The 24202-nt window shown below is 49.7% G+C and overlaps 5 protein-coding genes across 7 annotated transcripts; 2 read left to right on the top strand and 3 right to left on the bottom strand.

The window, feature by feature from the left end:
- Window positions 1-8734: 8734 nt before the first annotated feature.
- On the bottom strand, window positions 8735-13907 carry LOC311612562 (transmembrane protein 225B-like). 3 transcript variants are annotated; one of them, XR_014793309.1, is made up of 5 exons: window positions 13726-13907; window positions 11001-11214; window positions 10501-10558; window positions 10164-10301; window positions 8735-9770 (listed from the first exon to the last, which is right to left on the bottom strand). XR_014793309.1 is itself a non-coding variant. In XM_084865589.1 (5 exons), exons 2-5 carry the CDS (start codon window positions 11197-11199, stop codon window positions 9550-9552), a joined length of 705 nt encoding a protein of 234 aa, XP_084721715.1. In that variant the 5' UTR covers window positions 11200-11214; window positions 13726-13861; the 3' UTR covers window positions 8735-9549. The 3 variants fall into 3 exon arrangements, 2 of the variants coding, with proteins under 2 accessions (XP_084721715.1, XP_084721716.1); XM_084865589.1 differs by having other exon boundaries at window positions 10164-10304; window positions 10501-10644; window positions 13726-13861; XM_084865590.1 differs by having other exon boundaries at window positions 10501-10644; window positions 13726-13861.
- A 2165-nt stretch (window positions 13908-16072) lies between these two features.
- LOC311613290 (histone H2B type 2-F-like) lies at window positions 16073-16577 on the bottom strand (the record flags this gene model as incomplete). Its single annotated transcript, XM_084867001.1, has 1 exon — window positions 16073-16577. The coding sequence occupies one exon, from the start codon at window positions 16575-16577 to the stop codon at window positions 16197-16199; it is 381 nt and encodes a 126-aa protein (XP_084723127.1). The 3' UTR covers window positions 16073-16196.
- A 300-nt stretch (window positions 16578-16877) lies between these two features.
- Window positions 16878-17418, top strand: LOC311612456 (histone H2A type 1-D). Its single transcript, XM_084865413.1, has one exon. It carries the CDS (start codon window positions 16902-16904, stop codon window positions 17292-17294), a length of 393 nt encoding a protein of 130 aa, XP_084721539.1. The 5' UTR covers window positions 16878-16901; the 3' UTR covers window positions 17295-17418.
- A 3882-nt stretch (window positions 17419-21300) lies between these two features.
- LOC311613088 (histone H4) lies at window positions 21301-21718 on the top strand. Its single transcript, XM_084866556.1, has one exon. It carries the CDS (start codon window positions 21332-21334, stop codon window positions 21641-21643), a length of 312 nt encoding a protein of 103 aa, XP_084722682.1. The 5' UTR covers window positions 21301-21331; the 3' UTR covers window positions 21644-21718.
- Window positions 21719-23456: 1738 nt separating this feature from the next.
- On the bottom strand, window positions 23457-24091 carry LOC311613081 (histone H2B type 1-C/E/F/G/I). The gene has a single exon (XM_084866549.1). The coding sequence runs from the start codon at window positions 24074-24076 to the stop codon at window positions 23696-23698; it is 381 nt and encodes a 126-aa protein (XP_084722675.1). The 5' UTR covers window positions 24077-24091; the 3' UTR covers window positions 23457-23695.
- Between the last annotated feature and the right edge of the window lie 111 nt (window positions 24092-24202).

Below are 24202 nucleotides of genomic sequence, written 5' to 3'. Positions count from 1 at the left end.
CTTCCCAAACTTGAATAAAGGCATTCAAGCACCTCAATGAATTCTAAAGAAGATGAACTCAAAGAGACCCACACTGAGACATATTATAATAAAAATTTATAATAAAAATTTAAAAAGACAAAGGCTAAGAGAGAATCTTGAAGGAAGCAAGAGAGAAGTGAGTTATCACATACAAGGCATCCTCTGCAAGATTTCTCATTAGAAACTTTGGAGGCCAGAGAAGTGCTATAAGGAGGCAGGGGGCGGAAGTGGTGGTCAAATATAAATCCTATAGCTGGCAAATCTGTCCTTCAAGAGTGAGAGAGAAATGAAGACATTTCCAGGTATACAAAAACTGAGGGGTTTTCTGTTAGGGTACCTCCTCCCAATGTGGCTTTGACTGCTGAGTGGAATTTCATCCCTCTTCCTGTCTTCCTGGAAGACAGAATCAGGGAAGAAAACACTAGGAAAAACTGAAGGGCAGGAGAAGTCTAATAGACTTTGGCTTTTGTAGAAATCTGGACTTTTCCTCACAGACTATAATAAAGAGAATGTTGAAAAGGAGAAGTTGTCAGAATCTCATCCCATTGTCATTATCTTTGAGTATTTTGAGTCTAAAATAATTGAAAAAGGCTCTTATACCCAGGGACCATGGAGAACTTCAGAGGGATAGGAAGAGAGCCTAAGTCTCTAAACCTATTCCTTAAGCACCTAAGGAGTATCTGAGATGGAAGCCCACGAGGGAGGGAATTTTTGTGTTTTATTTACTCTCTAATCACTGTACCCTTAATAAGATGTGTGCTCCAGAAATATTTGTTGGGTGATAAAGGGATGGATGATTTTGTACCTGGCCCACCCGTTCAGTGCGGTTGGGCCACCTTCAGAGCATGAAGTTGGAAGAGCAATTTCCCTGCTTCTTTCCAAGAGAGGGAGAGAAGAGCCCGAACAGGTGACGCTTGTGGTTTCTGGTGTAAAGTGAGTTTGTTCCACAATCATTTGAATCAAAGCCCTGAGAAACCAAATAAAGTCCAAAAGTGATTTCCCTTTGAGGAGTGGATGGGGGAGAGTGTGGGATGCGTTTTGAAATGGTTATTTGTGACCATTTGTGAATTTTTCTTTGTGTTGTGATTTATTGTGCAAGGAACATGCTGTAAAAGAAGCTCTTGTGCCCTCTCTGAGGCTCGAACTCAGGACCTTCAGATTATGAGACTGACGCGCTGCCTACTGCGCTAAGAGGGCAACTTGATAAACTTCCTGGCATTTCAAATACAATAGAAAAGATTACTTTTCAAGTACCCGTGGCGAACCACATCCCAACTTTTAAAGAGCACAGCACATCCTGGTTGACAATTATTCCTAATGAGCAGATGCATTTCCCTTTCATTTTCCTCTGGCCATTTTTTTGAAAATATTTTTTTTCTTTAGTTTGCAGACATTTGATTGCGATATGCTTGGGTGTGGATTTCTTTGGGTGTCTCCTGCTGGTGTTTTGTTTAGCTTCTTCAACCTGGGTTTATGCGTTTTGCACTTTCCAGGACTGTGTGGAATTCAGGGCCAAGTTGCAGGACACATGGAGAAAAATAGCAATGTAGTAAACCTTACACTTGTGGGATCACAGCTCCTCATGAGAGAAGATCTATATGTACTGGATTTAGGGTTAACATCAGAACCGAGGCTGGGGTGGTAAAAACTGGAGAATGTGGGCATCGATCCCACTACCTCTCGCATGCTAAGCGAGCGCTCTACCATTTGAGCTAATTCCCCACCTGATACTTACCTTCTCCACAGGTCACAATCCATCCGCATTATTAACTGGTACCACATTTCCCCCATCTTTCAGGTAATTTGTGGATATCGTCCCAATACAACTTTCCTTGAGTATCTTGAGATGGATGGAGCATGTTCACCATAAGCTTCCTGAAGCATAGGATAACTTTCAGCAGCACTTTTCTTCAAAATTAAGTAATGAATTAAAACTTCCCACAAACGCTCTTTTTTTTTGGCACGAAATTTGACATTTTTAAGTGTAAAAATATGATGTTAACACCTTCAGGAAATTTGACATATGGAGTTTTGAAGCTTGTTGTCAATACAAGAAAGTAGCACGCATATCAAATCGCATATATATCAACAAATGTGTAACTCCCATCTATGGGGGCGAAATCCACATTATTAAACCGGTACGCCCAATAAAACTTGGAGAATGTGGGCATCGATCCCACTACCTCTCGCATGCTAAGCGAGCGCTCTACCATTTGAGCTAATTCCCCACCTGACACACTTTCCTCCTCATTTTTTTTTTCTTTTATAAGCAAATGTGTGTGTCTCTGTTATTAACTATTTCTGGTCACTCAGGACCCATGGGTAATCAGAGCCGTGAACGCGGAACCAGAACTAAGAGCGCATGTTCTCAAGGACGACGGGTGAGCGCGGGGGTCATCTGCTCCTCCGCTGGGGAAGGACGGGAGGAAGGAAGAAGGATTTTCCGCAGGTAAAGTGGCGCCGTGGGAACATGACGTTTCATTTTTTTTATTTTTTATTTTTTTCGAAACAGAAGCTAGCAGTTCCCAGGTGGACGGACCCGCCCCAAACAGCTAAGCTGGCACAGCCCCCTCCGGAGGTACCCGGCCTTTCAAAGGAGTGAGAGCATCCCTGTTCCTCGCAGCTGGGTCTGCCTGGGAGGAGGTAGTGGGGCGGCTTCTCCCAGGTTCTGGAGGCAAAACCAAACAAACCCCAACAGCTGTTTCCCTTTGGTCTTGAAGTAGGACCTTTCCAGGGCAAGGCCAGTAGGAGAGCCTCCCCAGGACCCTCACACTTGGGCCCTGACATGCATGGAGTCGTATTCAGGAGTAACCTGTAGAACGTACACATCCACCCCACACGAAAGTCAGCAAAAATCACAAATGTTTTACAGACAAAATATCATGGTGGTCAGGAGACAAGATTACAGTAGAGTGAGGATTAAAAAAAAAAAAAAAAAAGAATTGAGGGAGCACATCAGGAGGGAGGCACCGAGGGTGGGAGAGACCATCGGGGACACCAGACAGGACCGGGTGCCATCTCCTTGGATTGCATGGCGCCTGGGTGCATATGTAAACCGGCCTTAAATATGCGTGAAGGAAAGGAGTGATGAAAGAGTCTTGACATTGGGAGATATGGCCAGAAACACATTGTTAAGGCTTAAAACCCATTGTGAGTACAGGCAGACACCTTATATAATAAATTTTACATCCTAGAAAAGGAGTTTTAATGAATGTCAAAGACCTTGGAAATAGGAACTGGAAATGGAGAGAAAGGGAAATGAGTTATAACGTTATTAAAGTATTGAGATCGATTCGCATTTCTCCTGCCAGCCCCTGAGGCCAAGTCTGTCTCCAGCTCCTGCCCCCACTCTGCCGCCTGGCACAGAAGAGTGCCCCATGCACACTGGAGTGAATGAAGAGGTAGATGAAGGGCAGGAAGAGAAGGATTCTAGAGAGGCTTAAAGAGAGAGTCCACTTGGGCCATTGTGTGTAGAGCCTTGAGAGAAGTCTTCGGTATCAAAAGGCATGCTGACCCACGGGATAGATCCGAGACCAGTCATAGGCCTGGGCATATTTTCTTTCAGCATTTCAAAAACATTCTTCCATTTCCTTCCAGAGTCTATCGTTTCTGGTAGGAAATCCCCAGACATACACATTGTAGTTTCCCTTTCCTTTTCCTCTGGCAGCTTTCAGGATTCTTCTTTCTTTAGTTTTCAGACAGTGGGTAGTGAGAGTCTTGGGTGTGGGTTTCTCCCCCTGAAGCTTTGCTGAGCTTATTCCATCTGCATTTATGCCCATTGTCCTTTCCAGGACGGTGTCCAATTCGGGGCCACGTTGCAATTGGAAAAATACAACTTAGACTTCACCCTTGTGGGATCACAGCTCCTCATGAGAAACACAGAATGAATTAGAAACGGACAGATCTTTCTGTACCGGTCTTGGGGTCCTCATCGGCCCCGTGTTGTCCACGTCCACAGGTCAAAATCAGAAGAAATGGCCAAATGGCTGCTGCGTTCAAAGCACACCGCATTTTGTCTTTTTCCTCAAAGGGTCAGGAGGTTTCACAGAGAATGGAGGTCGGTTTGGTAAAAGTTAGGGGAGATGGTATCCGTCCCGCTACCTCTCCCATGCTAAGCGAGGGCCCTACAATCTGAGGCCACCCCCCACCTGCTGCCTCCCAGGCCCACTAATTTCTCTTTTATGAGCTGGTCTCCATTACCCACATTTCTGGTGACTCAGGACATAAAGTCAGGACCGTTAACGCGAACCGGGACTAGGGGCGCGCGCTCTCCAGACGACCGGCGAGGGCGCGGCGGTCACTCCGCCCCCGCCGGGGAGGACGGAATCTCCAGGGAAGCGCTGATGCCGCCAGACCCCCGCCACTGGGTCCGACGGTCCCGGCACCGAGGGCAGGTCTCGTCGCCCGCGAGCCGCGTGTCCTCACTCGCTGCGCTGGAAGCCTGGCCGGGACCCCGGCGCGCTCTGCGCTCCCCAAACCTCCCTCCTGTCGATCCTGGCAGCTCCGGTTCGGTTCCGCGCGGACTTGGGCCGCTGGACGCGGAGAACGTGGAGCAGGGTTTGCCGAGGGCCCGGATCATTCTCTAGGGAATACGGGCAAGGAGGCGGGCGCTCTCAGACCGAGACTTTTTCATGCAAAACGGGCCAGCCGCAGACACGGAGCGTGGACGGAGGGCGGGCGGGAGGCAGTCACCCAGGACTTTGGATGCGTGGCCGGTGGCCGAGGCAGCGGGACGGTGAGGGCCTGGGGCGAGCGGGGAGGGCGATGGGGGAAAAGGAGACGCTTGTAATACTGTCAACAATCAGGACTTATTTTTTTCAAAATGGGCTGGTAGAGAAGATGGATTTCTCTCTCTTCTCTAGCCTCCTTTGGCCTGTGGTGCGGGTAGGATGACAGACCTGTGGTTGCATCCACCACAGGTAAGTACCGGAGACTTGGGGCGCTGGGGCTGGGCACGTGCCCTTCAAGTCTCCAGCCTGTGACCGGTGACGGGGGACCCGTGACTGCCAGCAGCAGAGCGGGGCTGGGCTGGAGGCGGGCGAGAAGTGGGCCTTCCAGGGGAAGAGAACGTCTAGTCTGCTGACAGGAAAGAAAAGAAAGGCCCAGGAGGAAGAAAAAGGAAAAAAGGAGAGAAAGAGAGAGAGAGAGAGAGAGAGAGAGAGAGAGAGAGAGAGAGAGAGAGAGAGAGAGAGAGAGAGAGAGAGAGAGAGAGGAAGAAAGAAAGGAAGAAAGAAAGGAAGAAAGAAAGGAAGGAAGGAGTAAAAATGAAAAATTAAGAAAATTAAAGGGAAGGGAGGGAGGGAGGGAAGGAGAAAAAAAGGGAGGGAGGAGGCTCAGGAAACAAAGGCTTTCCATTGCATTCTTGCGTTTGCTTCTGAGTTTTCTCCTGATGCCGTGACGAGGCTTTAGAACACATGATGCAAACGTGTAAGACCTCCGCCAAGGGTCCCTCTGCAGGGACGGGAGGCGTTAGGCAATAGCTCCACAACAATCACGACAACACGCAGCTCACGGGCTTCCACAGGGGATTGATGGTCCCATCTGACATGTCCAGGTTGTGGGAGGCTGAGGTCTGGTTGCCTCGGGGCCTGGCTGGGGCCCAGGATCAGGCTCTAGCACAGCGTTTTTCAACAGCTGTTCCGCGGCACCCTAGTGTGCTGCGAGATGTTGCCTGGTGTGCCGTAGGTGCAGACAAGACAAGAATTTTATAATTTTTCACTATTTTGTTTACTTAATATTTCATAATAAAGTAATTATAAAATACTTTCTTTGTGTTTATTTGATTCCTATTCAAGAGAATTACTTTATATATAGTCAATATAGGCACAGAGTTAAATTTTTTAACATTTTCTAATGGTGGTGTGCCTCGTGATTTTTTTCATGAAACAAGTGTGCCTTTGCCCAAAAAAGGTTGAAAAACACTGCTCTAGCAGACCCTCTGCAGGCTGTCATTCTGGCCTCCATCTCACAGTCAGCTGGTCCCCAGCAGAACCTCACGCTCTCACAGCCTTGAGACAAAGTCCAGAAGAAAAACACCTCCATCTTGTCTCTTGTTGAGGGGAACTTCTCCTCCATGCTCCTCTCCCACACATACTGTCCCCTCACATACTCTCTCCTAACCCATTCCTATCATGCCTGGGACCACTGTGGTGAATGAGGTCGATCAACCCAGCCTACGACCTGTGTGACCCAGTGGTTCAGCCTGGACCTATGAACCAGGAGGTCACAGTTCAACTCTCCATCAGGGCACACGCTCGGGCAGTGGGCTCAATCCCCCATAGGGGGTGTGAAGGAGGCAGCCGAGCCATGATTATTTCTCATCATTGATGTTTCTAGCTCTCCCTCTCCTTCCCTCTCTGAAACCAATAAAAATACCTTTTTAAAAACAAGGTCAAGCTGCACCGGGTTGGCTCAGTGGATAGAGCGTCGGCCTGCAGACTGAAAAGTCCCGGGTTCGATTCCAGTCAAGGGAACATACATTGGTTGCTGGCACATCCCCAGTAGGGGGTGTGCAGGAGGCAGTTGGTCAATGTTTCTCTCATCGACATTTCTAACTATATCTATCACTCTCTGTGAAAAATCAATAATATATATATATATTTAAAAACAAAACAAAAAAACAAGGTCAATAATCCTCATTCTGCCTCTAGAGCTGAGAGGGGGGCCCACCTCCTTCAAAGCCAAAGCAGGGTACAGAGGGTCTGTGAACAGAATCATGTTCCTCTTGGGAAGGAGGAATGTAGGTGTGGAGGTGATAGAGGCAAGCTATATTAGCTGCTATGCCTGGCTCCACCCCTATATCCTTTATAATAGAGGTGATATGCTAGTTAACCATCACTCCAGTCCACATGTGGACACAAGATGGAAACCACAAGATGGCAGGCAAGGGAGGGCAGTAGTGGGTGGAACCAGGCCTGCAAGGGAGGGATGTTGAGGGGAAACCAGGCCTGAAGAAAAGGGCAGTTGAGGGCAACCAGGCCAGCAGGGGAGGGCAGTTAGAAGCAACCAGGCCAGCAGGGGAGGGCAAGGGCAGTTAGGGGCAACTAGGCCAGTAGGGGATGGCAGTTAGGGGCAATTGGGCTGACAGGGGAGCAGTTAGGCATCAATTAGCCTGGTGGGGCAGTGGTTAGAGTGAACAGGCTGGCTGGCAGAAGTGGTTAGGGGCAATCAGGCAGGCATGCAGGCAAGTGGTTGGGAGCCAGCAGCCCTGGTTTGTGAGAGGGATGTCTGACTGCCTGTTTAGGCCTGATCCCATAGGACAGTAGGACATCCCTTGAGGGGTCCCAGATTGGCAAGGGTGCAGGCTGGCTGAGGGACAACTCTCCTCCTCCCCAACCCCCGCATGCTTGAATTTCATGCACTGGGCCTCTAGTTTAAAATAAGAGGAAATAAGTACTCTTAAGCATTTTTGAAAGCTGAGGGCTCTGTTCCTTACATTAACCAGCATTAGACCATAGACAGAGTTCCAGATCTGTCATAGAACTGATTTGACCTACAGCGTGTATTCAGTGCTTGTACTCAGGATGCGGCATTACATGTACATGCTTACACATTGACCTATAAATCAGAATCATACAAGTTGGCTATTAGTAATGCCACACGTCACAGGCCCTATGACTCCATGGCAAAATGACACTCCTGGATTTCAACCTGGATTCAGGGGCTAATGTGGCATCACGGGGCAGAGACTGAAGCTCTGCCCCAAACCGCCACCTCCATCTGCCTCCCTGGAGAGGACAGGAGTGGTTTTATTTGTTCTGGAAATTGGTAATTTATGCAGCCTCAATTTGTCTATCAAATATATTCTGTAACTCTCATTCGCTCTCAGGCTTACTTTTGCAACCTCTTGAATAACCATTGATTTTTGTTTCATCCTCACAATCTGTTCACCTCCAGCATAACCCTACCTAACACTGCTGCCTTAACTTTTGCTCTTGATTCTTGTCATTGTTCACATAGAAATTTGATCTGGAAAGAAAGAGCAGGCTTAGAGAGACCCATACAAAGTCTTGACTCACCAGATATGTGAATTTGGATGAATCACTTCTGAGTCAGCCTGTTACCTTATCTGCAAAACAGGGATGATACTCACTTGGCAGGTTTGTTGTGAGATTACAGGACACAGTGCTGGGCACGTCCTGTCAGTAAAGTGTGGCCACTATTGACAGATCTAACCACCAAAGAACTGACTTGGCCTATAGCTTGTATTCAGTACTTTGCAATCTTCTAAAGCGCCACCTTAGTAACTCAAAGGGTATTTATCTATTCACCCAGCAAAATGTGAAACCATGAGGATGAAAAGGTAAAGCTCACTCCTCATTCCTCAGGAAACTAACATCTAGTCAGAGAGACAAATCTAAGCTCATAGCTACACTGAACAGGAACAAAGGAAACATGCTGGGCACGTCGGGGGTGCTCTCAAGAAGTCGCCCTTGAGCTTCACCTTGCCTCAGAGAACAAGCTGACCTGTGGAGAAGGAAAGGCAGTTGCTGGCAGATTTTAGGAAAAGCAGTTCCAGAACGTTGAACAGTGCGAACTGGCATGAGGGGACTAGGGGGCAGAACGGGCTGGAGGGGTTCACCTGGAGCCTCGGATATACTGGCAATGTTATTTTTCTCTAGATAAGGTGGTTCTTTTCTGATCCTTCCAGCTGTACTTTCTTCGCATGTATGGCATGAATCACAATAAAAATATTAAAACATTTTGAAAGATAGGTTGGCATCAACTTATAAAAATCTTTATTTATCAAGATAAGAAATTTATCCTGAAGAACAAGGCACAGTCGTTTTTAAGGAGAACATTCTCAACTCTCTGCTCTAAGAAGAGGGGTTGGTCACATGGTGGAGACAGACTGCAGTGGGGAGGCCACTCAGAGCTCCTGGCCTGGCAGGGGTGGCCCAGGACCAACGTGTTCAGAACTCAGACATGAGCAGAGGTCTGGCTGAGGGGGAGGGACAGGCTTTGAAAGTGATGAGCAAGGGAACTTAGGAGACTGTTTGCAATTAGGGGTCAGGAAATTCACCAAATAGTTTTAAAAAGTAGTGTTCTGGAGGAAAGAGCTCCAGGTTCCACCGTGTCTTGTGTAACCCTGATCCTCCCAGGACTTCCATTGTGTCAATGGACTATCCCTGCGTCCAGTAAGTTCACTCTCTTGTTGTCATTTAAGTGAGTTTGGATGAGGTTTTGTTGCCTTCAACAGAGCCCTGAGTTATTTGACAGATCACTCTCACGGAATTACCATAGAGCAGAGAATTTTATCAAAACTCAGGCCACACAGGTGGAGAAGGAGCTTCGTTGCTGTTAGAACAGGCCTTACAGGACACAGGAAACACTGAGGCGAGGGGGTGGGCCTTGGCCAGTTCAAGGTGAGAGGAGGTTTTCATTCCAAGTCTCTGAGACTCAAAGCAGACTCCTCACTTCCCACCCCCGATCATGTCTTCGCTCTCATGAAAACCCAAGTCCCTGGAATCCTACTCCTCATCGGAACAATGGTCAGGAGAGGGACAACTCTTTTGTCTCCCACAGCAATTAAACAAGAGCATGGAGCTGGGAAGTCTCGAAGTGCAGGCTCGACAGGTGGTTCCCAAGGTCGCCACGGAGTGTCGGGTAGCTGTCTGCACTCAGTTTATTCTCAGAGTCAGTTACAGGGCAGTGACTGGCCATGGGTGTTTGCATGGGTTCCACTTGAATAGGCCGCTGCAGGACACACCAAAGCCAACAGTGGTGGGCGCTGACGAAACAGAGAATTCCTGAGAAAAAAATGATGATGTTGAAAATGACAACATTTGATGTTTTTAAAGAAGTTCCGTTTTTAAACAGGTTTAACAAATGGGTGGAGTCTAAGGACCTATCATCCCATTTCTCTACCCCACCTACCCCTTGCCCTCCTACCATCTATCCTATAAATTCTTATATCCTAGCCATGATTCTTACTGAATGTACAGGAGAAATGGATGCTATTTTTCTATAAAGGCAAAATTCTAACAGAGTAGGAGCAGCTACAACAAGCAAATGAAACGTCACTGCACTAAATCTACACCCAGAAATTAACAGTACTCAGGGGGGAGAGTTGGAGCCTGTGGGCGTGACTGTTCTGAATTTAGGACGTAGCCCAAGCAATCATAAAGCCCCAGAACACTCACCAGACAGGAAAAACAGCATGATGCTGACTGAGAGGATGAAATAGGGGTAGAGAAGGGTGACTTTCGCTTCCTTGAATATGTCAGTTACTCTCCAAATATACAGAGTGTGCAGCAGCAATGCAAGGAACACACAGACACCTGCTTCTCAGGAAAGGGTGAGAGAGCAGCCCGGTGCGTTAGTGTATGGCCTTCAGGTGAATCCCAAGACCCAAAGCTGCCCTCTCAGCTCCTCGCGGGACTCTCTGTGACCTTAGCAGAGCTTGGAGCTGTGCCCCTGGAACGTGACCCCAGCCCAGCACAAGGACACTGAGGGAACACACTTCCTTCCATCTCTCACCTATGACGAAGCAGGTGATGGTGAAGACAAAGTACTGTTTCCAGGTGTCAGGAAGGGACTGAGGGAAGGCCATCAGTATGATGTTCAGGAAGAAGGAGAGAAGAAGGGCGCTGATCATGAAAATTCGACCAAATATGAAGCTGTCTGAATTAGGGAGGGAGAAGGGAGAAAGGCCAGCAGCTCCCTCTAGGGTCCCCTCCTTCTTGGGTCTGAATCCCCACAATACAAAGGAAGCAGTGCAGGGACTTCGAGGAAGGAACCGATGGCAGCAGGTGGGAAGCTTAGGGCTTGAGGGAAAGTGAGCTGCTGGAAGGTCCAGGAGAGAAATTCTGGCCACGCTGGTCACCCCAGAGGCCTGACCCCTGGGCCCCTCTGGAAATGAGCCATGTTACTGAGAGGAGAATAACTGCTCCGCCCATTCACATGGGCAGAAAAAGAGATGGGAACTTCCTGGAAGGGACAGGCTGACGCAGGGCCCTCCCTTCAATGCCGGCACTTACATGACCTGGGTGGAGGAACCCAGCACTTGACCTCTTGGCTGCAGGTGGCAAACAGGGCACTGAACAGGACCTGGCGGCCATTAGCAATGTCCACCTTCGCCCAGGTGGACAGGCTGAAGGCCCACCAGAGAAGGGCCATCGCCGTGACCGTGCAGATCAGGACCAGAATGCGGTATGGCTTAGTTATCCCACATTTCATACAGAAGGGTGCAGGCTAGGAAAAAAAAAAAAAAAGAGGGGGGACAGTATATGAGTTCATTTCCCTTTGGGATTTCTCCCCAGACAAGTCCAACCCTCTGGTCCTTTCTCATTCTCAGCTCCCAGGCTCCCCTCTTCCTCGTCCCCTAACCAGATCCTCTCCAGGCCGCTGGCTGACCTGGGTCCCGCACCAGCAGGATGGAAAGCTCCTTCTGTTGGTCTCTGCATCTCGTCTGACACACCCCTACACACATTCCTCCACAGCCTGCCCTGCTGCTGTGCTTCCCCACAGGCCCTGTCCCACCACCTAGACTTGATGTCCGACTCCGTCATCTCCCACATTTGGCACAGTCCTTACATATAGGAGGAGCACAGTAAGTATTTCTTAACAGAAAAGGGGGTGGGGGAACCACAGCACATTCCAACTACATCCCATGGTGTTGTCAAGCGAGGTAAAAGTTTTGGATGCCTCCTCCTTGTCATTCCCCTCAAATCACAGCCATGCTTTTCTCCTGCTGGTCCTGACTCCAGCGAGTCTTTTGTCTTAGTTCTGTTTTGGCCCTCTTGGGTTTAGCTTCCATCCTCTGATGCCCCGTGTTCTATAGCAGCACCTTTTTACAGAGAGGCCCATCCTGGCCTTCTCAACAGTAAAATGCTGTGGTCCCTTCCTGTTCCATGGGTACGTTTAGTGACATCATAAGTATGTGACCTGCCTCCTAAAAAAATGTGAGCTCCTACCCCGTGGCCCCTGTTTTTTAAAGAATGAGTCATGTCCCATGCCCCTCTGCCTAACAATGCCTTTGTGTTCCTCGGCACATGTGCGCTTCACAAGTTATAGCTTGTATCCTTAGCTCTAGCTTCTAATACCAAATGGGCGCATTGCCCCTATTCCTGTACGGGACTGCAGGGCACGTGAGAGAGAACACAGGCGAATCAGGAAATAACTGGGGAGGTGTAAGTAGAAACAGGTTTTATGTGAAGGCACAGTGGGTCACTAGGTGTCAGGACATGTGATGCCTTTTGACCCAGCCTTATTGGGCTGACCAAGGGTGAACACTTGGCATGTTTGTTGATGAAAGAATTAATGAATGCATAAAAATAGAGACCAAGAAGCAGAGGGTTGCTAAGAACCTCTGTTTAGGTGCTTCTTAAATGTAGGCTGTGGGAAGGCCAGGATTAACTTTGTCTATTCTATTCACGCGTGAATTCTAAGCACCTGCAACTTTAGTGGCACGAGGCAGGTGTTGCATAAATATTTGTGGAATGAATGAATGGATGGATGGATGATCCAGAACAGTTAGGTTCCCTCCACAGGGTATATACTTTGCCCTCGCATTTCCAGGATTGACTAGGACTTTGGAGTGTGCATCAGCAGTGCATTGCCAGCCAAGCACTATAGGCTTACGTGTGATCAGTTGTGCTACTGAATGAGGACTGCATGGCAATGGCATTGGCTGGGGAGACAAGGAATAATCACGGCAGGAAATAAGAAATAACAAGGTAGAGAGTACTTTTGACAATCATGTGCACACAGAAACCTAGCCAGAGACTCAGGGAGAGTCAATATTTCAAGGCAATATGTTTAAATCTCTAGGTTGGTGGGAACCCTTATTTTCTCCTGAACTTTGAACTGACCCAGAAAAACAAAGCAAATGGACAAACTGGTTTGCTGATGTTAAAAAAGGAACAGATGAAAACTATAAACAAGATGAGATAGCTTGTTGCCTTTTATACACGGAAGGTTTGTGCAATCCAGCCTGGAGCCCGTCCATTGGCGTTATTGTTCCAACAGCACTTGCTCCCTTCATGTCAGTGTCACAGGTGAGTCATTCCTGCAACATTTCATCGTTACGATCTGTGACCAGCTACTTCGTGCTACTCTTGTCCAGCACCATGATGAGGCTAAGGGTTTGCCACAGGAGCCCCTAAGACACTGTCCTTGCATAAGCTGCTCATAGGGACGCCTACACACTCTGGGGCACCAGCTGAAGGTGAACAGCGTTAACTGTCTGAACTGGCCAAGGCCAAGACCTGAGCTAGCTGACGGCGCCAGGGCAGATTTAGGGAACTGGTGACAGAGCAGCTTTATCTTCGTGTCTGGCAGAGCCACTCTGTTCCAGCCGTGAGTGTCCCTGTTTGATAATTTCTTGACTGAAATGGTCAAGCCACGGTAAAATGTAACCATCATCTAAAACAAAGAAAGGAAGCACTGACTTCTAACCGATTAAATCAGGGTCCTCGGCTGGTTCCAGCCATGTCTTTTCAAACACTGGCTGTGCTAACGTGCAGGTAGGAACTAGAAACGCCGGACCAAAGGTCTCTGGGGGGGACTACTTGCGGGATTCTTGTGTTTCGAACCCGACCTCGGGGCGGCGGGAGGCCTTCACGAAGGAGGTTTAAATGAAAAATGAAGGGTGTAGGGAGGGGAGAGGCCCGCCCAGGCCGGCGGTTAGTCAGGGCCGCAACGGCCCGCAGCAGGGACGCCTGGCCCGGACCGCACTTCCGGCCCCGGTTGCTGACCCCTCACCTAAGCCCCAAGAGCAGACAAGACCTTGGCCCTTCTCCCGGGTCCGCGGGGAATTCGGCGCCTCCCGCCGTTGGGGAGCGGCTTGGGGAGGCCCAGTCCGTTCCACCCCTGGTTCCTCCCGGACCCGGGATCATAGGTCGCAACCAGAACCCCTGGAAGCAGAGGGCATCTCAACTTCCGGAGGGGAAAATAACGAAAGGGCGCGAGCCCGTCGACAACTTCCGGTTTCCCCGGGCGCTAGGAGCCCCAGACAACAGGGTTCCGGGACCCGCGCAGCCCCGGGAAGCTGGCCCACTCCGGGGCCTTCCGGTCGCCTTGGGAGTGTCCTCTCCTCGTTCGGGGAGCAGTGCGGCTCCGTGCCGGCAGGGGGCGTGGCCGAGGGGCGGGGGCCGCGGCTGGACCCTGTCCTCAGGCTCCGGGGGCCACGGCTGCCCGAGCCAACGCCGGACTGAGTAGCCAGTGGCCGGAAGTGGGGGCGGGCGCGCCAGTGGCGCAATCGGTCCGCGCGCTGTATTCACTGGGTAGTGCCTCCGCGGGAGATGCTGAGATTGCGAGTTCGAGCTTTACCCTGCCCAGTGCTTTCCACAGGACTTGAACTTTTATTTTTTGAAATATTAATTACCGACTCAGTCTTAAAAATGTACTATATGTCTGTCCAGATTTTCTATTTTCTTTTGTGTTCATTGCCATAATTTACATCCTCTGGGAAATTTTAAAATATATTTGTTATTATTGATAGTATCACAAATATCTCCCCCACACACCCCTTTCCTCCACTCCTCCCAGCCCCTATCTCTGGGGAAATTTTTCATTTCATCGAAGTTGTCTTATTAGCATGACGTCCATACTATTTGTCCCTTTATGATGTTTTCAAAAAAAATTTTTTTTTTGAGATCAGTAGTGATGTTCTGTTTCCTTCCTGATTTCTCATCTTCTCTTTCTTTTTTCCGTTTGAGTCTAACTGAAACTTTGTTCACCTTGCTGGCTTTTCAGAAGACCCATCTCTTCATTTCATTGGCTTTCATTGTTGTTTTTCTGTTTTCCATTTCATTGATTGTACTCTAATTCTTTCCTTTCTTGTACTGGCTTTGGGTTTAGTTTGCTTATCTTTTTTTAGTTCTTAAGATAGAAGCTTAGATTACTCAGATGAGTTCTTTCTTCTATAATCCAGGTATCTAAAGATATAAATACTGTGTAAATACTGCTTTAATGAAAGGCCACAATTTTGATGTATTATGGGTACTTTTATTCAGTCCAAAATGCTTTTTCTTTTTACATTACCCTTCTGATTTCTTTTATATTCATGGATTGTTGATTTAGTTTTCCTTCTGTTGCTGATTTTAATTTAATTTTATTATCATCAGAGAACATTCCTGAACTCAGGGAAGGAGCTAAAGCTTCGCACGTGTGTTTCCACTGCGTCCCAGATGATTTGCTTCCCCCTCGGGTTCTTGTTTGTTATGGAAGGGAATAAAGCTGTCCCCAAGTTCTCACCTCCCCAACATCTCCGAGCCCAACCCAGAGCCTCTCCATCCCAGAGCCGCTCCATCTGGGAGTGACGTGCTCCAGGGAGTTGGCCTGTGGAGACGAGGTGGCCGAGTGGTTAAGGCGATGGACTGCTAATCCATTGTGCTCTGCACGCGTGGGTTCGAATCCCACCCTCGTCGACTGTGTGGTTTTTAGTGTGTAAATTTCCTAAAAAGTACTTTCAAAATTCTCTTGGATATATTTGCAATACTAATCCTCAATCACTATGGTTCAGGGGGTTTGCCTGGGTGAGCCCGGCTGCCCTGCTGTGCGTCTTTGGGGACCCCCCACCCTAAAGTAGGTCCCTTTATATTTATTCACAAACTACACCACACATTTAGGGCAGTCTTTACTCTTGAAGACATATCTGCACTTTTCTTACATTTGCCTCCGTTATTCTAAATACTAAAACCTATCAGGCAAAGAAATGATGTCAATGAACCACACATAACCAAAAGTGATTAAACCCTGTGTCTCTTCTCGAGTCCCAAGTTCTCTGGGCCTTGGAATTCACCAGAGTCCTTACAATGGTGTTTCTCGGTTGCCAGGTTTTCTGTTTTCTTTTCTTTTTTTAAAATATATTTTATTGATTTTTTACAGAGAGGAAGAGAGAGGGATATGTCCGCAACCAAGGTACATGTACTGGGGATATGTCCGCAACCAAGGTACATGCCCTTGACTGGAATCAAACCCAGGACCCTTGAGTCAGCAGACCGACGCTCTATCCACTGAGCCAAACCGGTTTTGGCAGATTTTCTGTTTTCTAACGTAGATGCACGTACCCCTAATTAGTAGGTAAGCGTCTCACTTCTAAAAACCTTCAAAGTATTTTGTGCCTGAGGGCCCCCCTCCCCCCATATTTGAAGCATGTGCTCACAGCTCTAACATGACAACTGAGTGGCTCTGAAAAGAGCCTTTGGGGTCGGGAGCCGGGCCTCGGCGCCTCACTTGGAGCTGGTGTACTTGGTGACGGCCTTGGTGCCCTCGGACACAGCGTGCTTGGCCAGCTCGCCGGGCAGCAGCAGGCGCACGGCCGTCTGGATCTCGCGGGACGTGATGGTGGAGCGCTTGTTGTAGTGCGCCAGGCGGGACGCCTCGCCGGCGATACGCTCGAAGATGTCGTTGACGAACGAGTTCATGATGCCCATGGCCTTGGACGAGATGCCGGTGTCGGGGTGCACCTGCTTGAGCACCTTGTACACGTACACCGAGTAGCTCTCCTTGCGGCTGCGCTTGCGCTTCTTGCCGTCCTTCTTCTGTACCTTGGTCACCGCCTTCTTGGAGCCCTTCTTCGGGGCAGGCGCGGACTTGGCGGGCTCAGGCATGGTCGGGAGGAGCCGCCGAAGAAGCTGGGAAACTGGGAGGTCGAGAGTGGGTGAAGCTGCGAGTGTCCTCCGGTCCCGGCTCCTTAAAGGAGGCGGGGGTGAAGGCGTGTCCGACCGGTGGCGAGTCCCGGCACGTCACAGGGTGTCGTCCACTGAGAACCAGGGCATTTCAGACCCAGCACCCCATTGGCTCATGGAAAGGCTGTTACCCGCCGCCAATGGCACAGACTCACTTTCGCGCCCCGGCGCGACTATAAAGGGGGCGGCTCCAGGCGCTTCAAGGCAGACCCAGGTCTGAGCTGAGGCTATCTTTTTGCCATCACCATGTCTGGACGCGGGAAGCAGGGCGGCAAGGCGCGCGCCAAGGCCAAGACGCGGTCCTCCCGGGCCGGGCTGCAGTTCCCAGTGGGCCGCGTGCACCGCCTGCTCCGCAAGGGCAACTACTCGGAGCGGGTCGGGGCCGGCGCGCCCGTGTACCTGGCGGCCGTGCTGGAATACCTGACGGCCGAGATCCTGGAGCTGGCGGGCAACGCGGCCCGCGACAACAAGAAGACGCGCATCATCCCGCGCCACCTGCAGCTGGCCATCCGCAACGACGAGGAGCTCAACAAGCTGCTGGGCAAGGTGACCATCGCGCAGGGCGGCGTGCTGCCCAACATCCAGGCCGTGCTGCTGCCCAAGAAGACCGAGAGCCACCACAAGGCCAAGGGCAAGTAAACCAAGTGCCCACAACCTACTGCCTTCTGTTCTACCCAAAGGCTCTTTTCAGAGCCACCCACGCTGTCACTGAAGAGCTTGCAATTTCACTAACAGCGCGGTGGAAAGAATCCCAACCACCACCCGGAGGTGTCTCTCTAAACAGCCTGTAGAAGGGAGAGGAACTCTTGTGAACACGAAGTTAGGACAGTGTAGTTACTGAGGGGTAGGCTCTGCACCCGGTAATTAACAGGTGAAAGTTGCAGGCCCTCGAGCTTAAACCAGCAGAAACCAGAATTGGAACACGCCGGGCGGAAGGTTTCTATTGAAATGCAAATCGAGTTAGTAACCCACTGGCCCACAGAACCACTGCTGTCTCTTGTTCCACTTGTTTTGCATCTTAATGGCACACATCTTTGCCAACGCCCACCTCCTAGGGGGAGTTTGCAATTGCCATATTGTAGCAGGTACCTGAGAATCCCCTTTGCTGATAAAATCATTAGAGTTTGCAGTAGGTAAACACCCCAGAAGGAAACACTTAACCATCATTGAAAACAATGCGGCCATCAGCTGAGTAGGAGGGACACAGTGGTTTGTATCAGGTAATTAAGGCAATTGGTGAATCACGCCCTGGGGCTCAAGTGCCTCCGAATGGAAAGCGAGATGGAAAGCGAAGTGCTCAGCAGTCTGCCCCTTTTCTGAGCCACTCTCCTGGTCAAGAGCTTAGCAGTCAAATTTGTAACTGAGTCAGTTTCCCATTGAAAGGAAAACAGTCAAAAATTGCATGAAGAAATGTATTTATATGTGTTAGTGAATTTTATTTTTTAAATATGTTGATATTTTTTTGTACTGGAATCGAACCTGGGACCCTTCAGTTTTGCGTGAGCTTAAAACTGAAGTTAAAGTTTGTGGTCTTTTCTGTCCTAGGCCTGCCCTTGGTCCTGCTGACATAGAGTAGTCTCTTTGCTAGTAACTACTAGAATGTCCCAACACCTGCACGGTTAATCAAGGGACGCCATAAATATCCCAGATCCTTTCCCAGGATCTACTTGGGACAGTTTTGAAGAGGGAAATGTCATCACCAGACTCAGATTTCTTGGAAAGTCATTAAGACAGCTTGACGGTGAATACCAACTTCAGGACGAAGTTGAGAGATGAACCTGGCTTGATCTTATTGGGAGCAGCAGACCAGTAGTTAGGGACTTTGCAGCTGTAACTAACAAAGTATGTTGCCGGATTTGAAGTGTACCTTGTGCGAGAAGAGACAATAAATTCCTCTGGACCATTCTGAGTGTTTAGGTGAGATCTCTGTAATAGAGTTAGCCAGAGAGAATAACCAGAATTTTATCAATTTTACCAAAGTTTATGGGACAGATACTCGGGAAACAGTTAACTCCCCAAAAGGCCCCAAGCCACCTTCTTCAGTTAAAGACAAAAGCCAGGGGAGGGGAGGGCAGAAAGGAAAGATTTCCTGGAGGAGGACATGTTTTCTGATGCAGATTAAGTACGAGCTTTCCCCTCGGAGGAGATGCGTGGTTCCTGGAACCGGGAGGGAGGTGGCTGGTGAGATTTCCTTTGTAAAAGTAAACGTCCCTGACCCCTGACGGAAAGGGAACTCTGCTTTCTTCTGAGATTCTCTCCTGTTGGCTGGTTCTCAGAAATAATCAGGTCAAGTGAATCCTCATGCCAGAGAGGCCCAATGAGGGAGTGGAGGGCTTATTCTGCTCCCTTTTTATTGAGAAAAACGGTAATGAACAAGACCTGGGTTTTAGCCAAGTTTGCCTTCATATAGGAAGGTTTTTGGTATGTTAGAAAGCAGCCCGAGTTGCCTTACATTTTTATAAAATGATATGTGTATCAAAGCATAGACATGTTTGGCTATTAATTTCCCGAACTACAAAGAGCCTTACAAACATTCAGCCATCCATTGCTAACCTTATCACTAGCTTCTATGGGGGGGAGGGGAGGGAAGCTTATGAAATTAGAGAGGGAAGGAGACTACTGTTTGGCGGGAAATGTATTCATTTTTAAAGTAAAGAGGGGCCTTAGACGGTTTTGCTCAGTGGATAGAGCATCATCTGCGGATTGAAGGGACCAGGGTTGGAATCCGGTCAAGGGAAGAACCCCAGGAGGGGGCGTGCAGGAGGCAGCCAATCAATGATTCCCTCTCATCATTGATGCTTCTCTCTCTCCCTTCCTCTCTAAAATCATTTTTTTTAAAAAAAAATGTTAAAGAAGGGTCTATAAAATGTATTCCAGTCATTAAGGTTGGATATAGTAAAAGAAACATACTTTCCCCTTCATTTGAACTTTCTACATATTCACCAGTAAGTTAATTGCTCTTGTAATTAGTAAAAGTGTTAGGGGCAGACATCGTCAATTCTAAGAACTATTAACCCTGCTCTGTTCACCGGGATGGTTCTGTTCCAGTTAGAGAAAGCACCTTCTACCTGGCATGGAGCTGTACGTCCTGGGACAGGGAGCTCATGGCAGAACGCAGGCACCCTCCTGACCCGAGAACAGCCTACCATGGAAAGACTGACAACCTCGAGGCTGAGACCACCTGGTCCCTGAGGCACCTGCTCTTTACAACCCCCATCCTATTGCCTGAAAACTGGTCCCGGGTGCCGAGAGGCGCCTGCCCCCAGCCCGCATGACTTGTAACCTGTAATGAGTGCCCCGTGCCCACTTTCCCAGCCCTGCAATTCCTACGTTCCCACCTAATCTTTGTCCTTCTGCCCAATATAAGCAGCCAGCCTATGGGAGCGGCAGAGCAGAGCAGATTATTGTGGGTGACCTGGTGCTCTCCCACACTTCTGACATTATTAGAATAAACACTCATGTGATTCCACCCTGTGTCTGCTGCATTGGTTGAAGTAGTGACAGCCAGTCTAGGTTCCTTTGTTGTCTGTTTACAAATGTGTGTTGTTGTTTTTTTAATTTGAAAAAATATATATTACCTGCATTCATCAGATGAAAATAAACACAGTAAATTTCCTGTTATATATATTCTAGAAAACTCTACTGAGGTATGTATGTGAATTGGTGGCAGTATTTTTCAGGTTAGGAGGACATAGCATTTCAAACATAAAGTAACCCTAAAAATGCATACTTTTAGCACAGTTTTGATCAGACTACTTAAAGAATTTCTTTGTTCTAAGCAGACGAAATCATTTGAAAGTTTAAGGAAAAAAAGAGTGGTGATAACAGAAAAATTTTTTGAAGAATAACAGGGGTGGGAATTCACTGCCAAATACTAAAATATTTTCTCAACACGACAAACCAGCCATAGTCCATCACTACAATAAAAACTGAAGAACTAATTTTAAGTGAAATATTAAATAGATGATGAGTTCCTCAGATCAGTGGGGACATATTTGATGTGTTGTACTAATTCACCAGCTGGTTGTATTTTCAAAGTTAATTCTCTATCTGGATCGTTGGAATTCTGTAAGTAATTCCACCCAATATTAGTAAGACATAATAGTCTCTGCTGTTAGAAATGAAAATAAATTGGTGCCTTTGGAAGAAAAGAATGAGCAATGTGTCTGCAGGACCCTACAATTCTCTGCGTTGTTACCATCACGTCCTATGGAGAGTATCCCTCCTGGAAACTAAGGAGGGGAACGTCCCCCAATGGCATACCCTGTGCTAACCGTGTTAAGAAGGAACACACAGGTAAGGTGCACGTGCAGAAAATCCTTCCTCGCTGCTGTCTTATGCATCTTCTATGACAGCGGATTTGACCTCAGCTTGCATGTACCATGAGGGGGAAGTTAAAAATCGCTGCTCTGCGATGCTAAGGTTCTGCGGTTTAATTTGGACAGAGCAGGAGGCCCGTGAACCTAAACTGGGAGAAAAGCAGGAGGGTGTGAGCATCAAAGAGAATTGCCTGGGGGGAGGGGGTTGCTTGAGGGAAGGGGGAGGGGAGGTTCTAGCCCCGGGTTTCAGCTCTTAGGCCCCCGCCCCGCCCCTGGGCTCCACTCCGGTCCGCCCGAGGCCCTATAAGAAGGCGCTGCTCCACCGCCAGTGCATTGCTGCTCTCTGGTTCCCTCAGCATGTCTGGACGCGGCAAAGGCGGGAAGGGCCTGGGCAAGGGCGGCGCCAAGCGCCACCGCAAGGTGCTGCGCGACAACATCCAGGGCATCACCAAGCCCGCCATCCGCCGCCTGGCGCGGCGCGGCGGCGTCAAGCGCATCTCCGGGCTCATCTACGAGGAGACGCGCGGGGTGCTCAAGGTGTTCCTGGAGAACGTGATCCGCGACGCCGTCACCTACACGGAGCACGCCAAGCGCAAGACGGTCACGGCCATGGACGTGGTGTACGCGCTCAAGCGCCAGGGCCGCACCCTCTACGGCTTCGGCGGCTGAGCCTCCGGCCCGCTGGCTCCTGCGCAAAACCAAAGGCCCTTTTCAGGGCCGCCCACGCCCTCTCGGAGGAGCTGAGCGCTGCCTATAAGAAAATGGGGTGATGGGGCTGGGGAGCCAGACTGGCCTCGGGGACCTGGGTCCTCAAAGGTTTGTAGTGCAAACTCCCGGTAGCCAAGGCCCCAGGGAAGGGTGAAACCACAAGTCCCACCTGTGGGGCAGGGCTGTGTGTCTTGGGAAGGTTTTCTGCTATGACTTCCCCAGACTGGAACTCGGATACACTAAAGCACGACGTTGTCACCAAAGTGCGTGATGTTGCGTCCTCGCCTGCTCGCCTCGGGCGTCAGGGAGGAGGAAGGTGAAGCCCATCCGTGCCCCGGGCCTGCTCGGGTCCGTCTAACCCTTAGGGAGTTGCAGCCCCAGATCAGGCTCCTCCCGCGCCCCAGGCCAAGCGGCTGGCGTTGCTATTGGGTCAAGGCTCTAACCCAAGTTCTTAACTCCCTCCGGGGCCTCAGGCCTCCGTTTGCATTTGAAGGAGGTGCTGCCTCCCACCCGGTCTTCCTGTCAGCTCCCTGTTGTGCAGCCTGAGAGGCTGCTGTGGCGAGTTAGTGGTCTGGGGACCGTTTCAGCCCTACGATGCGGCTATAAAAGCTTTTGTAACGTCTGCAGGTTTAGCTCAAACTCGCATTGTGTGCCAAATCCAAAGGCCCCTCTCAGGCCAGGTGATCATGGAGAAGAGGAAGTCAGGACAGCAAGCAGGACCTCAGTGCAGGCTGCTGGGGACAGGCAGGGTCGGGACTCAGCGCCCGGCCTGATGGGAGGCTTCGGAGTCTCCCCACCCCACCCCTCCGGGGGTTTGGCTTCCGGTTGGAACTGCCTGGGTCTGGGCGGCCCTGCCCATCGCTCATCTCCCCTCCCTGTGTTCATGCCTCACGGGGGGCTCTGGCCGGAGGAAGGCGCTGCTGGCTTCCTGGTGTCTTGTTTCGCCAGGGGTGGCCGGGAGCTCTGCTGCTGGTGGGTCTTGGAAAACCTGCGTCTCTCTTTCTCGACATTTAACCTAAAGGTGAAAGGGCCTTTCAGAGCAGGAGGCAGCGAGCATTTACTGGAAACCAACAAGGCAGGAGCCCAGACACTGTCCGCTGAGGAGACAGACACAGGAATTGGGGGGCACGTGAAGGGGAACAGACACCACCGCAGGAGGCGTCGCTCTCCGTTCAGAAAAGTTAGCAGTAACCCCAGTACCAAACACTGGTCTCTTCAGTCTGGCGCCCATCGCTCAGTCAAGAACATTTGCTTTCTTTCCTCTTCAAACAGTATTTGGGATACAATGTGGCCCTAGGTTAGGTCCAAAGGTAACTTTGCTGCAGCCCTTCAAGGTCTGAGGTATAAGGAACTCCAGCTCCATTTTAGTTTTGGATTTCGTTAAAACTGGGGCCAGTGAGAGGAAAGCTGTGGCTCTAAAACTATTATAAGAATGAATGAGGGGGCCAGGAAGATAGGTTCAGGGGGTTCACCTGGGTGAGCCCCACGGCCTGCAGCCCCCCTGCTGTGCGTTTGTGGGGGACCCCCCCTGCTCTAAAGTAGGTCCCTTTATATTTATTCACAAACTAAACCACACATTTAGGGCAGTCTTTACTCTTGAAAACATTTCTTACATTTGCCTCCATTATAAATACTAAAAACATACCAGGCAAAGAAATGATGTCAATGAACCACACCACTTAAGAAGTTTGACATTACCCTCAGAATTAGTGAAGAAGTGGTTAAACCTTTGTCTCTTCTCAACAAGAGTCCCAAGTTTTCCGGGCCTTGGAATCCACCAGGATCCCAATTATGGCGTTTCTCGGTTGTCAGGTTTTCTGTTTTCTAACGTGAGATTCACGTACCCCTAATCAGTAGGTAAGTGTCTCACCTCTGAAAACCTTCAAAGTATTTTGTGCCTGAGCTTCTCTCCCCCAACCCCCCGATATTTGAAGCATGTGCTCACAGCTCTAACATGACAACTGAGTGGCTCTGAAAAGAGCCTTTGGGGTTTGGGAGCCGGGCCGCGGCGCCTCACTTGGAGCTGGTGTACTTGGTGACGGCCTTGGTGCCCTCGGACACGGCGTGCTTGGCCAGCTCGCCGGGCAGCAGCAGGCGCACGGCCGTCTGGATCTCGCGGGACGTGATGGTGGAGCGCTTGTTGTAATGCGCAAGGCGGGACGCCTCGCCCGCGATGCGCTCGAAGATGTCGTTGACGAACGAGTTCATGATGCCCATGGCCTTGGACGAGATGCCGGTGTCGGGGTGCACCTGCTTGAGCACCTTGTACACGTACACCGAGTAGCTCTCCTTGCGGCTGCGCTTGCGCTTCTTGCCGTCCTTCTTCTGCGCCTTGGTCACCGCCTTCTTGGAGCCCTTCTTCGGGGCGGGAGCGGACTTGGCGGGCTCGGGCATGGTCGGGAGCTGGGTTGAGGAGGTCGGTAGGAGAAATAGTAAGGACGGGGCACGCTGTGTTCTATTTATATACAACCTCGCATGCAAATCAGGTGATGAACCAAAGTCCTTTGTCTGCTGGTTATT

Source organism: Pipistrellus hanaki, assembly GCF_964339955.1.
Source record: "Pipistrellus hanaki genome assembly, chromosome: 18".
NCBI lineage: Eukaryota > Metazoa > Chordata > Mammalia > Chiroptera > Vespertilionidae > Pipistrellus > Pipistrellus hanaki.
Note: the sequence above shows the minus strand (reverse complement) of the source record. Positions and strands in the feature narration are given on the sequence as shown.